The 16,870-nt window shown below is 35.4% G+C and overlaps 1 protein-coding gene across 1 annotated transcript in view; it reads left to right on the top strand.

Annotated features, from left to right (window-relative positions):
• Window positions 1–3,309: 3,309 nt before the first annotated feature.
• DACH2 (dachshund family transcription factor 2) overlaps window positions 3,310–16,870 on the top strand; it is a gene marked incomplete at both ends in the record, with an annotated part of 663,098 nt that continues 649,537 nt past the window's right edge. The window contains one exon of the mRNA XM_079727906.1: window positions 3,310–3,824. Within this exon, the coding sequence (XP_079584032.1) occupies window positions 3,310–3,824 (515 nt within the window). The remainder of the gene's footprint in view (window positions 3,825–16,870) is intronic.

The following is a 16,870-nucleotide window of genomic DNA, read 5'->3' on the forward strand; positions in this document are numbered from 1 at the left end:
TCACTGACACTGTGGAACAAAGTAGAATGTTTTGCCTAAAGTCACAAATGAGCACCCTCCCCCTCCAAACTGAGCATGAATTAGGAGTAAATGTAAATTGCTAGTTAAATCACAGAAGATTATAGCATTTCAGTGTATGAGAGGCTACACTTGGGCCCCAAATCATTCCACTGGAATAGTGGCATCTAGAACTTCTTGTTCTGATGAGATATGATATCTGTTTGCATTAATTTTGTTCTTATTTGCTGGAGTGCCTGGAATGCACACACCTTGAGTATTTACGTAGTTTTAGTTTAGTGCCTCTCTCCATAAAGAGTCATCTCCCAAGGGTACTCTGTTTACTGCAGCCTTTATGATTTTATATTGCTTCATGCAGTTCCAACTTACAGGGTGGTGTTGTGCAAGGCTTCCTTGGGCCTTGTAGAAACCCAGACTTATTTAGAAATCTGTTTGGTTTATGGAAGACATTAAAGTCAGAAAGGGATAAAAGCAAACTCTCCGTGTGGAATTTGTCTCAATCTCAAAGCCTAGATAATAATAAGAGAAGAAATAGCATAATAGAAATAAAGTAATCAAAATATCAAGAAAACCCAAGGAGAAAACACCTGGTCTATTAGATCTAAATGACTAAATCTTTAAGTTACAAGTATCCTTTATGAAAATTACCAAGTTTATTTTCTAGAAGGCTGCAAATGGGAGGGAATTCAAATAATGAAGCCAATGGTTTTTTGTGTATTTCAAGCTTCCAAGGGACTTTAACCCTTCAATGATCAATTTTAGTCTCTAGTATTTCTACTAGAATTTGAACCTTAATCTCTAGTAATAATCAAAATATTACTACATATCTGATAGATCACATTAAATATATGACATATCTAGTTTGAGCCTTTTCAAAAGTTGTTTTCAATAACAAAAAGTAACTTTTTGTTATTGAAAACAACTTTTGTTTTTCAATATTACAAATAGTGATTGCAGGCTGAATGTTCTACCTTTCCTTTTTATATATCAGAATTTCTTAAATTTGAAACATTGAAATATCTGTGCAACATTCCATTCCTGAAAACTCCAAACCACTCTGCGAATAAAAAGGATTTGATAATGTGAGTGTAGCGATACACAGGGAGCACAGCTTGGCCTTAGGATTTTTAATGCAGTTAGAGAAATTTCTAAAAAAAAAAAAACACCCAAAAACCTTCCCTTTTAAAGTCAAACTTATTCATCTCGAAATTTCAATCACACTCAGTTATCAAAGTTGAGTTATTTCAGCACACAGCTTAATAGACATTTCTGTCAAAACACTTGTTGAACACAATTTGGGATTTATCTTTAAAAAAAACCTGGTAAATACCAACATTTCTATTAGTGCTTTCCTATTCTTTTCTGAAAATCTCTACTTTTCAGAATAATCTGATAATTTTTCTGATAATTTTTATCAATTGCCCTTTTTTGTTCCTTCTTATTTTCTTTCCACAACAGTAGCAAACTAGAAAGAACAATTCAATGCCTTTTGTGGCTGCACCCATTACAGTCTATTATGTTAGAGTCACTTTTCACCATTATTCTAAAAGCAACTATCATCATAACTTCTTAGCATTTTGACTCCATACAATTAAAAATTGAAACTTTAAAGTGACTCAAAGGATAGTTCTTACTACATGGTTGATGAAATGATAAAAGGAGAAAAGATGTTGAAGAGAGAGGCTGAAAAATCCAATTTAGGACATTTATGTCTTACTAAGGGAGGGGAAAAAACGCCCACTTATTCCTACTCTTTGATACTGCTAAGTACAAGGAGATCTGAGTAAAATTCAGTAAGTTGCTAAAATTATTTACATTCTGTAAGAGTATTGGAGACGTTGTCTTAGCTGTATCATTGATAACGTTTTGTAAGGAAACAAAAGCATAGATTTCACTTTCTGAATAACAGCCTCTAGAGGAGAGGAGCACAGGAAAGGAAATACCTTGATCTCAAAGAATTGAAAGGTCGACAAGGAGTCTTCAAACAACTTTGCTAGTGATCTAACCACCATATGATGTGTGGAAAAGACCATGTCTTTTCCCTGGAACATACCTTGCCTAGACATTCTGCTTATTATGAGCTCTTACAGTGCATTTGAGGGCACTTGACAAGTGGGGAAGGAGAAATCTTGAGCAACACTTCAGGACGTGGAGCTCTAATCACTGAACCATCCAAGCCCACAGATGAGGGAAGAAAATGCAATATTAAAGAGCACAAACCCTGGCTCTTCTCTCATATTCTGTAATGACTGTCTTGAGACATAAGGGAAATTTTCTTATCAATTTTAGCCGAGGATGGGACAGGGCAATCCTGAAACTAAGGGATGGCGACACAGAAAGCCGAGTCTGTTCCAGGATAGCGGCGGAAGTTCCGTAAAAAGAGGCGTCCGTCCGCCACCCAAAAACCAAGTATCTGCCTGTTTCCAAAGTGTTCACAGGCTCGCTGTGCCTGCTGATTGTCAGTGCATAGGAGCAGGTTAGCAACCCGCGACTGTGATTTGAGTGCGATATTGGACGCTGGTTCCTCTGTGCACTGGATGTGGGAGAACTTACACCAAGCGCGCTAGATGGGCTGGAGAAAAGCTGACTGTTTACTTCTGAACTCACTGGACTCATCCTCTTGGAAGCTGGGCGAAGCCATTTCTTAGCTCCTGCAGAGTTTGGGAGCAATGTGCAAATGGAATTGGAGCTGCCACCTCTCTTTCCTCGACTGAACCCGGGTGCGGGGTGGCAGAAGATTGGGGCGAGGCACAGTCTGGAATCCCCCTTTGTGTTCCCACCTCGACACTCTTGGGGCACGGAGGGGAGGAGTTCGTATCCTAGGCCACTTTGAGAGCTCTGCGTAATAATTGGACGTTCTCTCGTCAGACTGCTAGGCACGAAGCAGAGGCACCACACCGCCCCCTTCTCGGGCTCCATCCCCATTCACCCGCTGGCCCTGAACTGCCTCAGGTAGTCAGGAGGCAGGCCAGGAGTCTCCACCTCCTCGTGGGTGGCAGCCATTCGGCGCGCTCGGGAGCCGAGGGATTGGGACCCATTGGCTGGGGGCCGCTGCCAGTCTCGGGAGGGGGTGTGGTGGGGGTGGGGTTTCGGACCGCCACTGGTCTGGGCCGCCTACGGTTTGCTGGGTGGTGGGTGAGCGTGAGCCTAGCTACTGTAGAATTGCAAACAGTTGGGAGCAAGCGAAAGCGCGCCAGAGAGAGAGCGAGAGAGTGAGGGAGAGAGTAGGAGGAGACCAAAAAGAGACAGGGCAAGAAAGCGAAGGCCTGAAGACCAACGATTTGAGACTGAATGACCATGGCCGTCTCCGCACCTCCGGTGATCTCTGCAACTTCCAGCGGCACGGGCGTCGCGGGGGGCTTATTTCGGGCCGAACCCCTGTACTCGACTCCTGGAGAGCCTCCTCGTCTCACCCCCAATATGATCAACAGTTTCATGGCTAATAACCACAGCGGCAGCGCGGGTGGTGGCGGGGTCGGTAGTGCTAGCGGAGGCAGCGGCAACACCAACACCAACGAGTGCAGGATGGTCGACATGCATGGGGTGAAGGTAGCTTCGTTCCTGATGGACGGCCAGGAACTGATCTGCCTGCCGCAAGTCTTTGATCTCTTTCTCAAGCACCTGGTGGGAGGGTTGCATACAGTGTACACCAAGCTGAAGAGACTGGACATATCTCCGGTGGTGTGTACTGTCGAGCAGGTCCGGATCCTCCGCGGGCTGGGGGCCATCCAGCCCGGGGTCAACCGCTGCAAACTCATCACCAGGAAAGACTTTGAAACTTTGTTCACGGATTGCACCAATGCCAGGTGAGATACTCGTTTCTTGGCTCGCTCTTCCCGCTTTGCCCTCTTCTGCATGTCTCATTCTCATCCAACTTTGTAGAGAGTGAGTATTAACTAGCTTGCTCTACTCTTTACGGTGTAAAACGGTGGGGAAAGAGGACTGGAAGGACTCATTAATTGCCTGTCCCTTCTAGTCCGAGCTCAGTGGCAGGGCTTGGGTCTAAGAAAATCCCGCACAAACTTCAGTTTGCGGTCCTGTACTGAAAGTTTCCAGCCTTTCTCCCATATCTTGCATGGCTTTCTGGCTGCTTGTGGTTATTTGTTAATTTCTCTATTTTGTTTTCTTTCTTGCTCTTTTGTGGCCGTACGGGTCGGATAGGTTTTTCTCCTGAACACGGACACCAAGGGCTTTCTGGATGAGTGGGCTGGCTGAGCTGTAAACTGGGCTCCTAAGCTGGCAATCCAGAACACAGCATTTGGGGGATGCAGAGGGTCGGAAGTCTAGAATCCATCCCAGAGGGTGATTCGTTCCCCATCCTGTGTGTTTGTTGTGAGAGTGCGTTGGTGTGTGGTGGTGGTGATGGCGATGGTGTGTGTGTGTCTGGGTGTGTGTGTGCGTGTGAGAGAGAGACAGAGAGAGAGAAAGAGAGAGAGCGTGAGGACAAGTGCTCACGCCTGCTGCGCAAAGCTTCCCCGTACACGATACAGGAAAGTCGATGGAGCCTTTTTTTTTTTTTTAAAGAACGATGACAGATGTCACTTTCCTGGGATCGTCCCTTTGGGTCATCTGCAGAGGGCAATGTGGGGCATGAACGCTGGGTTTGGGACCGGGTTGGGGGTCGGAGTAAAAGTTGGCAGGTTTTCCAGAGAGGATGCTTTCAGCTCTTACCCCCAGGCAAACAGTTGGAAAGATCCCATTCCCCCAAAGAGAGGATTCCATAAATGATGATGGCCAGCTTCTCTGGTTGTAAGTGTACCTCCTTCATATCACAGCTCAGAAGTACATTATAGAACAAATAGCCATTTGCATATGTCCATAAGCAAATTTTATTCAATGTTTCTGAGTTTTATAAAAAAAGAAAAGTAAACTATATTGAAGATTATTTGATTTTTTTAAGACCTGTAAATTAGTCTTCTTAGTATTTATTCCATCTGCAGTCTGTTAATATCTGTTAGGAAAGTACACATTTGGCAGATGTGATTAGCATACAAACTAAACCACCATCACCAGGCTAAAGGGAGCAAAGTGTTTTGTTGTAAAATAGCACTGCTGTTGATCATTTTGCAGAAAACTTCTGCAGAGGTAGACTTTCTTACAATGCAACTTTAGATCATAAGATCTCTGGGTTTATGAACCAAAACTAACTCAGTTGTCACATCTGTTGTAAAAGCCAAATTACTATGTATAGTTGAAGTATACTGGCAACTTTTAGACAAACTGTTGCTGACTGCTACAATCAGATAATGGTACAGAACTTACAAGGTAACCTTTTGTTTTTCTTTTTTTTCCCTTTGAGCAATGTTCTCCTGTGTTCTAGCAATTAAACAGAATCCTGTTCATATGAGAACTCCTACCTGATTCATATCTGGGGCTTAAAAACCTGGTTTATTAGATCACATTTTCTTAAGGAAGATGGATGGCCTTAAAACACAAAGGATAACTGCTCCCTCAATAAAATAAGCAAATATAGGTTTTAAGAGTAGAAAGGATATTTTATTTTGACCACAAAGCACCCTACTAATACACAAACTCAGAGGGTTACCAGAGATTTCAGATGAGGGCCATCTAGTTTATTTTTTGTCATTTGAAAAGATTTAAACAATCGCAGACCTGAAAACCTATCTTTTCTCCTCCTCCTTCTCCTCCCTCTTTATCTTCTTTTTCTCCTCCTTCTCCTCCTTTCTCCCTTCCCTCTTCTCTCTCTCTTACAAATGCCCACTCTTAAAGAGGAACAGTGATTACACATAGGAAATTCTACCTTCTTTAATACTTAATTTACACACCCTTGAGCAAAATCTATGACTTTCATTAAAAAAAAGATTCGTATTTTAATGTGATTTTGATGCTTTCCTCTGTAAATAGAAACTTTAATTTTTATTAGAGCTACTTACTGAAGGCAAAAATGATAAATTTCTCTGTATCCAGAGGCAAGTGTTCTTATACTATTTTTGGACCCTGTTATATGATGTGTTTTTAGGTTATTATTTTTATTCAGTTAAGTTTTATTTAATCCTTATCACAGCATTTACAATGCCAACTTTTTTTTGGAGTTTAGATTGCTTTTGTGTATGTGCACATATAAAGGTGATAGAGAAATATTAAAAATGTAAGAATAAATATATATGAGATATGATGCAAGTACTTCCTATGGCATTTTTTTCTTTATGAGTATTTATTTACTGCATGCATTTTCTATAATTGTGTTACAAGTGTTGCAATATATAACTGTAAAAATTTATGAAATATATTCTATGAATTCAATCTATAAATAAAGATGAGGAAAACTACTAGAAACATCTATATTGCAGTTTCTAGGTAGTAAACAAACCCTCACAATTTCTGGAAAAAAACTAATTAACATTACCAAATTTTGTTGCAAAACGCCCTCATCATCACATAGTTAAAAAACTACAAAATATGATAATGCTTGTAATGAATGCCTTATGACTTGAGGTAACATTACTTACAGATCTGTGTACTTTAAATCATTCCCAACATCTGAATGATTTTATAAAATTGTGAAATTAGTGTTTAAGTAAACATTATTTCTATGACTTTTCTATTCAGTGAAAAGAAAGATGAGGGCTGTAAATAGGAATGAGGCCCAAGAGAGACAAAATATGGTAGATGAGCCACAGAGCCAGTAAGAGAAAAGAGATGCAGGATATGAGCAGAATGATGCCATGAGAGGGAGTGAAAGATGGATCAGAAGAGCTTATAGAGATGCCCAAAGAAGATGAGCGAAGTACCAGTGGAGACTTGGCTAAAGAGGATTGTCTTTCAGGACTCATGACTTCCTAGCACTTTAAGCTAAAAGGGGGAAAAGTGCAAGGAAAAAGTCCGAGTGGAAACTCCTACATACTATTCTTATTTGAGAAAAGAGATTCATCTTCATGTCCTGATGGATAAATTTCCATAGTGTATTGTAGAATGGAAGGCCTATTTGTAATGGTGTCATTGGCAATTTTCTTTTCCTACATAACAAACATTTCTCCCCCTCTCTGTCAGATAACTGGGGAAGAGTATAAGTCCTGATTTAGGGTATTTTAATTTGAAATGCTTCCTACACTATTCCAGAACACACAAAATAGACCACTTTCAAATTGGTCATTTTCAAAGACCTTAAGGTATTGCCACTAAGTGACACTTTGATTTAGCTCAGGGCACGTTTTTATTAATGCACACTGAAGAAAAATGAATGAGTAAAATACATATATGATTGTTTCTTTGACAGTACTGAAAGCCACAAAAAGAACTCAGTCAGTGCCTTACATTAACTACTTTTATTAGCTAATTATCAAAATACTCAAAGTTGTCTTCCCAGAAAAGAAGTTGGAAAATAATACCTGCCTCAGCTACTAGAGAATAGAAAGACTAAAACTCTTGACTATTCATTGTTCTATTAAATAAGTCAAGCTTTACATCACTGCAGTTGCAGAGGGCTATATAAGTATTTTTCCTTGATGCCCTTTAGCTTCAGAAATTAATTGTAAAAAATATTATTTTGATGGTTATTAAGAAATGATAAAAAGACCCAAACCAAACAGGAAAAATTGTTACCTTGTTTTAGATCTTTGTTTTTGCAGATAAAGCACCGTGATTATTTTTTCTACTTCTTGTCCAAGAGAACTTGGAGTTTTAATATCAGAGAATGCAGGCAGGTCAGAAAGCAAATGTCTAAAACTCTCACTCTTATGCAATGGATTTTCCTTACTAAATTCTTCAAAGTTTAATGTGGCAGTAAAATATTAAATTAAAAATTGGTATTCAGTAAATGTGAAAAATCAGCCAATACATTTTAGTGTTATCTCTCTTTATCTACCTATCTATATAAGAGTTACATTGTCAGATTTCATGATCAACATTTAATTTCATTTGAGGACCAGCTGATTAAATGTTATTCAGTCATTTACATATAGTTAAATGGATGCTTAAAGAAACAAGAATGTATGATTAAGAAAACATTTTAATGCATTTAGAGACATGATTCAATATATATTCAAATTAATAAAGTTCATTTTTTAAGTAAAAATTTAAATGGTCCAGTTGTGGTTTATTGTTATTTTGGCTGTGTGAACAGAACATAAATGGGCTTCCACATTAGAATAACTTTATGTGACTTATACTGACTTTACAACAATTTAAAACTACTGCTTTCAAGTACTAGAAATATGATTATTTTAAGCATTCAATGAGTTTGGCTTTGTATTCACACTTGATGAATATAGTTCATAATCCATAAAGAATAACAATTTACTTTGAAAATTGATGTTTTCATTCATAGTAAAGTTAAGCAAAATCAAATTTTTGAAGAACTTGCATCACTTTCCTGGGCTAATATTTTGTATGACTTACATTTTCGGAAATGATAAAAGGTTTTAGAAATTAATCTGGGCAGTAAATGCAGACATTTTAATTCATGGGATAATGAGGGGATAGTCATGTCTGTTAAAAGTAGTCACAGAGTCAACAATGCACTGTCTTTTATTAGAGAATGATGTCAAGATTATAATTAAAGCAATCTAGTCATGTGCCAGTGCACAGAACTTCCACATGCACATTCATTTTAAATGCACACTTCTGTATAACCAACAATATTTGTATTTATCTAATACTTTAGCTGGATTTCATATTTGTCCCAAACACTCATTATTGGGTGAGGGATATTATATTAAAGAAATGATGCATGGTATGATGGAGAATATCTTTGGATATTTATATATGATATTAACCTCAGTGTATAGTACATGAATGCCAATAAATAATTAGGAAGTGATGGTCTTCAGACACTGATGTTTTAGATGGTTTCATACAGGAAATCCCAAATAACTGTATAAAATATCAAGTCTGAATTGTTTGCTGCTTTCTTAAGTAACTTTATTTTGTCTTAATGAAATCTCTAGATGTTTTAAAAGTGCTTCCAGCTGGCAAATGTAATTGTGAGAAATCCTAATCATAATATATTATATTTCAGTTAGCAATCTATATCTCCAGTGGCACTTTATCTGGTGCATTTCAAGAAACAACTGATTTAGATAGATCCACTCTATACATCTCAAATATACATTAAAACTGCCCTAATTGACAAAAACTGAAAAGATCATGTTTTCAGAGAAAGGACATCAAACCTTTCCCCAAAAGGAAAACAATTAGGTATTAATGATATTCTTGTTGCATATTCAAAAGGTCTTTGGTAGCATTTTTTTCCTCCTTTTCTTCCCTTTCACCATCTCAACCTGCAAAACTCTTCACTGTCACTTCACATCACACAATTCTAAAAAGATAAAACAACATTTAAACACATTTGCTTTGGAAGGGAAATCGAGCATTTGCACCCAATAAGCCTGATTGTGGAACTGCATGCAAATTGTGTTTTGATTTATCTCTTTTACACTTTTTTCCATTTGAATTGATCTTGCATTAATTTCACCAAGCAGCTCTGTGAGGCTGCAGATGTTGCCCTGTGTTTAATAAATCAATGAGACAGATCTGAATGAATCACTTCAGATGGATTCTCTGCTCGGTTTGATGTCTAGATGTTATTCTTAGCTTGTTATCATGACAGATGCATTAATGTTCCCATACACTGCCAGCAATGTCAAAGAGATTGAAGCTTTTAAAGTGGCTGCATCCTTTTTTCCATTTTCTGCTAGAACAACTAAATTTATTTTATTTTATTTAGGAATCAGAGAAAAATAACAAACCAATCATAAGTTTCTTCATGGGAAAGATTCTTAATTTTCATGCTATGTTAACTCTTCCAAAATGGTGGAAATCAGTATCTTAAAAGCTAAATATAGTGTAGCTGCTTAATAGTGCCTCCACATTAATATGTAATCATGGTAGGAAAAATGAGAATAAGTAATATATGATTGGGACACATTGTAAGTGTCACTATAAATAGAATAATGCTGTATCCAAATTGATTACAGAAGGGTGTTAGTTTTTAAATCCTTACTAATAAGCTTCTTGTTGGCTTAATGCAGCTGCAATATACTCTTACCAAGGGATTTAGGACTCCTTCAGGATTTAATATTTCTTTTTAGTAAGAAGGAGACAGCCTGTGCATTGTGTATTTATCATTTCCTCACTTTGCAGTGCTGACAATCTTAGAAAAGTTTATTTCATTTTAGTATGTCTCAGCTATTATATTTTGGGTAATTATTTGTAAATTACAAATCATTCAATAACAGTAAGTGCTACTTTTATAATTTAATTCCTTAGACTATAGAAAAACATATGCACTCCAAAAGGAACTTCTATAACTCTAGTGAAATTTATTACCTACCTGCATTAAATATCATCACTATCATACTTTGTTTCATTTCATCCATGGCATCATTGCCTTGGTTTTTGGAGAGAAACAATTCTGTTAATTGTTGTGAAGTATTTTGAGTTTAATGTTGTCAGTGTTATAACTTTTTAGTTAATCTCTGATGTTTGAAAATACAGATTTTAAAAAAGATATTCAGTTTTTCTCTTGTTTAAATTTCTGGAGAATATATATTTTTAAAAATCAGCTTTCAGAGGTAGTTCCTCTTTGCAGGCCTTTACAGTATTCTTTCATCATAATTTTACTGTTAGCTTTATTAGAATAGGAAAACAGGAAACATTGTTAACTGATACCATTGAGGTCTCGAATTCTTCAGGACATTTTTATCTCCAGTGTTAGGCTAATCTTGGAAGCTTAAGATTCATGCTATGATCTACAGTATAGTTTAAAAAGAAGTTTCTAATGAAGTTCAGTAAGTTATGGACAAGAGTTAACTTTTTTTTTTCAAATTTTGCTTAAAGCATGGGAATGTCTTCATGGTGAGATCTTGCCACATCCTTCTTTAAAGATAAATTTATATTTTAGAATTGGTGAAATTATTCTACTGAGAATGTGATTATAAGATGTAATATACATTGTTTTATGCAAAATTGGATATAATATAGCTAAAGAGCAAACTGATATATTTATCGCTACCTGTAATGATATCCCTAAAATAAAACTGAATTTTTTACATAAAACAAAACCTTGGATTTGTAATAATAATTTCTGAGGAGTTATCTCTAACTTCAGTAATATTCACTGTAAAACTTTAGTAAGCCTGATATTGTATACATATTAGGCACCTAATTCACATTTGGTAAATGAATACAATCATGGACACACACACACACATTTATTCCTCTCATCAGAATTCTTTACACAAATTGCTGTGCTTTAAAAAAAAAGCTAAGAAGTAGTTATGTAAAGTATACAATTATAAAAAGACACTCATCCTAAAATTTTAATTCCATTATAAAACCATTTGTAATCATGCCATAAAATTTTCACAAATATACATATAAAGCTATCAAAATCTATTATATGAAATTAGAATGTTTAAGTGAAATGTATCTTTAAAGAAAGTGTGACTTCTTGATTTTTTAAGTGAAAACCCATAGGAGATGTTCTAATATTATTAATAGGCAAAAATTAATAAATAAAACAAGCCTACTACCATAAAATGATTCTCAACTATTTAGATTTATACTACTTGATGTCAGCATTAAACCAGGCAGTTGACTCGATCTTTTTTCAAACAGTGAATGCACGTTTATGAAAAATGAGTTAGTAAGAAGAGGGTTCTCCTTCCTTCTATCTACAGTTTGTGAATAGAAAGAGAAATACTTAAGTATAATGATTTACTTTTTTCTTGGATAATCTCAAGACACATCCAATTGCAACACAAATTTGCATGAAGTATTCCCCCCCCCATTTAAAGGAATAGCTTAGTTTGTTCCGGCGTAATTAATTTTGAAGAGTAACATTTCCTTTCATCTAGGACCCCTGAGGTTGAAACTATTCTTATGCATGTACTATTTTGACCCATTACAATTATTTAGTTTATTAGAGCAAATAGTGGTGAAAACTTTGTGATTATACTACTGGAAAAATATATAGTAGAGGAAAGTTTAAAAAATAATGAACCACAGTATTTTTATTGCTCTATAACCTTTTTATTTTTAAACAGGTTAATAGTGTGTAATGTAGTGTGTATGTTAAGGTATAAAACATTCAGTTGCAATTGTGTCCAATGATCTTATCAGGTTGCTGGCAACTGCTAGCTGCTAACAGCATTTAGGCTACATTTAGTCTATCTGCTATTTATGTGATGGGTTAAAAAGAAAAAAAAAGTAATATTGATCTGTTTCTGGATTAAAGTTTGAAATGGGCAACAGCCTGAACACAAAAGGCTTTTTTTTTAAAAGATTTCTCAGCTTGCCATTGATCTCCTGGTTTTATTGCATTCATTATTTATTAAAAGAATTTGCAAGCTAAACATAATGTTAAGCTAGTTTGCACACAGGGGCCGCACTTAGGAAATTGAATGGAAATTGCATTAGAGATGAACATCTGTGCTATTTTTCCACTCATGTGTTTATGGGTTTGTATAAAAGGTGTATTGGATTAACAGTTATAACCATTATAGCTTACAGCAATATGTTAGATTCTGAGCTTTTAGTTATTTTGTAAGAAGTCTGTCTCTCAATTGTTTGCCTAAGAAGTATAGTAATATCATCAGAAATAATATTTGGATAAATTTATTTTATTATTATATTTGTTAATGCATTATCTACATTATGTATCAATTGTGACTCCCTGCTTTATTGAAGTAAAAACAGTTTTTAAAATGCATACTTAATTATCATGTAAGACTATACTATCTCTTAATGGATTTTGATAGTGGGATACATAGGTGCTATTTACACAGTACCTATTTTAAGAGAATTGAGTTTAATGCCATATTAACGCACACCATATTCACAGAAATTATATAAAAATTTTAATGTGACCATCCATAAAATGTTATTTTATATATATATATATATACATATATATATATATATGTATATATATATATATATGTTAGGCCTTGATCCTTCTGAAAGGATAATAAACATTCAGGCACTGAAGACTTGCTCTATATAATACTACAGACAATAGGGTGAGATGCTTTATGATATGGTTCCCCCCTTGAATTCAATCCAAGCTACTTTAATTATAAAAACTCAAGAGGAGCTCACCTGAAATAGTTCTCTGGAGGACATAAGTTAGATCCTAGTGAGTATCTTCATTGCAATATTGTCTTTAATCTGTAAACTTTTGGAAAATTCATTCTATCCACTTAACTATTAGAACTTAAATAAAACAAAAACTTCTTCACAATAATTTTGATCTCTCATGATTAGATTTGTCATAATTGTGTGTGTGTGTGTGTGTGTATAGAGTATATTCTGTGGTGCCAGGCAGTGTTTGTTCTGGGTGAAGAGAGTGAACAAAGCAGTCTCTTCTCTCATGGAGCTTACATTCTAGAATCATGCTGTCTTTAGCTTTTATATTTTATATATTTTATATTTTATATCCCCCCTTTTATATTTGTTAAATTGTGAAATCTTTGAGATTACAAATTTTTGCCTTATCCAGTGTTGAATAATTCTTAAATTTCCTTTCTCATATCTGCCTCTTATGTTATATCAGTAAACACTAGATTTTTTTGTCTTTAGAATTATACCAGAAAGGTCCAACTAAAAATAGTCAGTTATTGATATATAAAATATATTAGTTTTATGAATGTAGGGAATTACTTAGGTTATAGATAAAATATACATCAAGAGGAGCTTGGAATAAAACAGGTATTTCCACTTAAGAATGGCTATAGTTAATTGACTTTAATATCTTTTCTCTGACATATATTTGTTGCAAGGAATATGAGTCCTTAAAAATTGATAAAATTAGTCATTCTATGAGACATATGCTTTTGTAATAGAATGTGCAGCTATGGATTAGAAAAACATGTGTTTTTTTCCCCATGTAAAAAAGCTTGCTTTCATTTATGTTAGAGTTTTAAATAGATCCTCAAGCTTGATTTGCTTCGGTTATAGTGCTATACAATATTATGTGCCAAAAATTAAAACACAGATGAGAAAAAGTTATTTGTTTTTATTTGTTCAGAATACATTGACCCTTACATGTTTTACATTAAAACATACATAACTCTGGAAAATAAGATCACTTGCAAACATGTATAATTAAATGTTTAATGTTAATGTTAAATTTGCTGCCTTGAAAATAGAATATGATCTGTTAAACTTCTAAATGTATTTTGTAAAAAAGTTTACGAGTACTATTTAGGTTTTTATTTGAGGAAGACAAAAGGGGAATTCATTCATACAAAGAAATTTACTGCATAGTACAGTTTATGCATTGAACACAAATTTTTGGTCTCATTTTATAAGCCAGTTAGAATATTCAGTTTGAACACACACACACACACACACGTGTATCGTGTGTGTATACGTATATATAATATGTATCTATTGTATATTTCCAATTCACCCCATTTGTCACTTCAACAAATATTAAATAAGTTCCTGCTATTAGTCTGTACAAGGCTACTTTTCAAGGGGAGAGTAGTGATCTTAAGAACTATCCAAATTCTTTTTTGTCTCACCTCCAGATTACCTAGGTAGAGTTTTATTATTACATGGTTAACTCTCAACTAACCTACATTTATGCAAGGAATAGTAAAATCGTGGAAAATTAAAATAACATTAATTAGGCTTTGCAGTACGTTAGAAAATGTTTATGGTACCTTTACCTGTCTAAATATATTTTGCTTACTTTATTCTACTATTAAATTCTATTTACATTTTATAAATATGCACTGGTGGGAAGGAGAGATAGCCAAGAAACATGCTAAGGTTGAACTAAATCTGAAATTAAATGCTTCGTGTAGAAAACATCTGAAGTGAACAAAGCATAAGCAGACATAGAGCTTATTTGTCATAGCTAACAGCTGTGAACTGTATCATGTTAGTTAGCGCTTAACTAAATTAGTATATTTTGCTTGAATTTATTCTTATGTTGTCTAGGGAAAGACTTATCCACTTAATGGATACAGTACTCATTATAGCTATTAGCAGATCAAAACCTGGCAAACTGCATGAGTCCAGTTGTTGACTTTAACATGCTTTCCTGTACTTAGGACCCCTAAATAACCATCTTCCATAAGTTAAATAAACATTCGTTCACATCAGAGGAATCATGGCTTTTGGGTTAAAACACATTGATAAGTATAGCACTAAATCAGATTTTTGTGAAGTGTTTATGATTGGGATACTTAATCGATATTCCACTTGCAGTTTAAAAAATGGAACATTATAGTCTTGATGCCGATTATGTCTTGCAAGAGTGGGCATTTTGACGATGGGCACATGTTGAACACTGTGATCTCTGAAGAGGGTAGTAACTGCTCCAGAGCTTAATTGATGCAAGTACATTTGGCATAGCTGCTTTCTTGCACTTCCAGTTGTTTTGGATGTGTCCTCGACATACTATAAGACTGACAGGTTTTTACTATTTTAGGGGCATGTTCTTTTTCATCAGGCTGTATGATGTTTACATAATCCCCATTCTCCCAGTATAAAGCTTTTCTTATTCTTTGTAGTTTAGTTCCATTGAATTGAATGACTGCTCTTCTGCGTATTGTTTTGTTTTTTTCCCCCGCAGGGACTCTCAGTTTTTAAATGTAAATACAACTCAAGAAATTCCGCTTTTTAGATCTTTTTCTGTATTAGTGGGAAAAATGTAAAAGTGCCCATCAAAGAAGCGGCAGTGGAGCTCAATAATTTAAAGTTTTCTGTCCAATTAAGAAGGCTCTTGATTTTAAAGATAGGAGGACTCTAATTTGGGTCATGTTAGCATTGATGTAGCTCCATTTGTGCATGGACAACGGAATGAAGTTAAATAAGGGTGAAGAAAACTTGATGAGAAAATATTTCTCATGGAAATATTGAATGGACTACGAACTAGATGATAGATTAGAGGAAGGCAGCATAATGTAGACTGATGAAGTCCTTTCTGTAGCGCTGTTGAATGATCTCTTTTAATTGCATTCATTTTATTTTAGTGGTTAGTTTAAGCAGATTCATGAGCAGGAACAGAAAGGATAAAAATATTAGCTATAAGTAAAAACACTAAAGGTAAAATGTTATTCCATTTGCGGTGAGATGGTAGCATTTGAAACCATAATAGAACATTTGCATATGTGTTGTCACTAAAATAATATTCCTTTACTACACTAGTAAATGTTACATTAATTTCTAAAATGTTTTATGCAGTGTCCATTTATACTTCTTCTGTAAGTTGCCTTACTATTACTGGTCTGTTAGCCTGATTCTAGCTTGCCATAGTAGCATATTTTTGAAACACATGTTGAGTATGAATGTTTTAAAAAGGGTTACATTTTGCCTTTGGGTATGTGTGTGAAGTTTTTATTGTATTCAATAGTAACTAAGTTTGCATTTTAGGGAGTAATTTGAACCACTGCATTCAAGATTGTTTAATGAACATTAAAATTTGAATTAAAGAACATCAAAGTGGCATTTTTGTCATTTTTGTATTTAATACGTACAGTAAAGTTTAAATATTTCCTTCATGCTTTCTGCCTGAAAATATATCTGGAAGTTTAAAATTACTAGCTAGGTGTAATAGTAAAAAACTTTACATGTAGGGCTTCCCTGGTGGCGCAGTGGTTGAGAGTCCGCCTGCCGAAGCAGGGGACACGGGTTCGTGCCCCGGTCCAGGAAGATCCCACATGCCGCGGAGTGGCTAGGCCCGTGAGCCATGGCCGCTGAGCCTGTGCTTCCAGAGCCTGTGCTCCGCAACAGGAGAGGCCACAGCAGTGAGAGGCCCGCATACCACAAAAACAAAAAACAAAACAAAAAAACTTTACATGTATATACTGGTTTATAGTTTATATAGTACTCTCATATACATTAGTTCATTTAATCTAATCCTTAGTCTATTTTTGTAATT

Source organism: Hyperoodon ampullatus (genome assembly GCF_949752795.1).
Source record: "Hyperoodon ampullatus genome assembly, chromosome: X".
NCBI lineage: Eukaryota > Metazoa > Chordata > Mammalia > Artiodactyla > Ziphiidae > Hyperoodon > Hyperoodon ampullatus.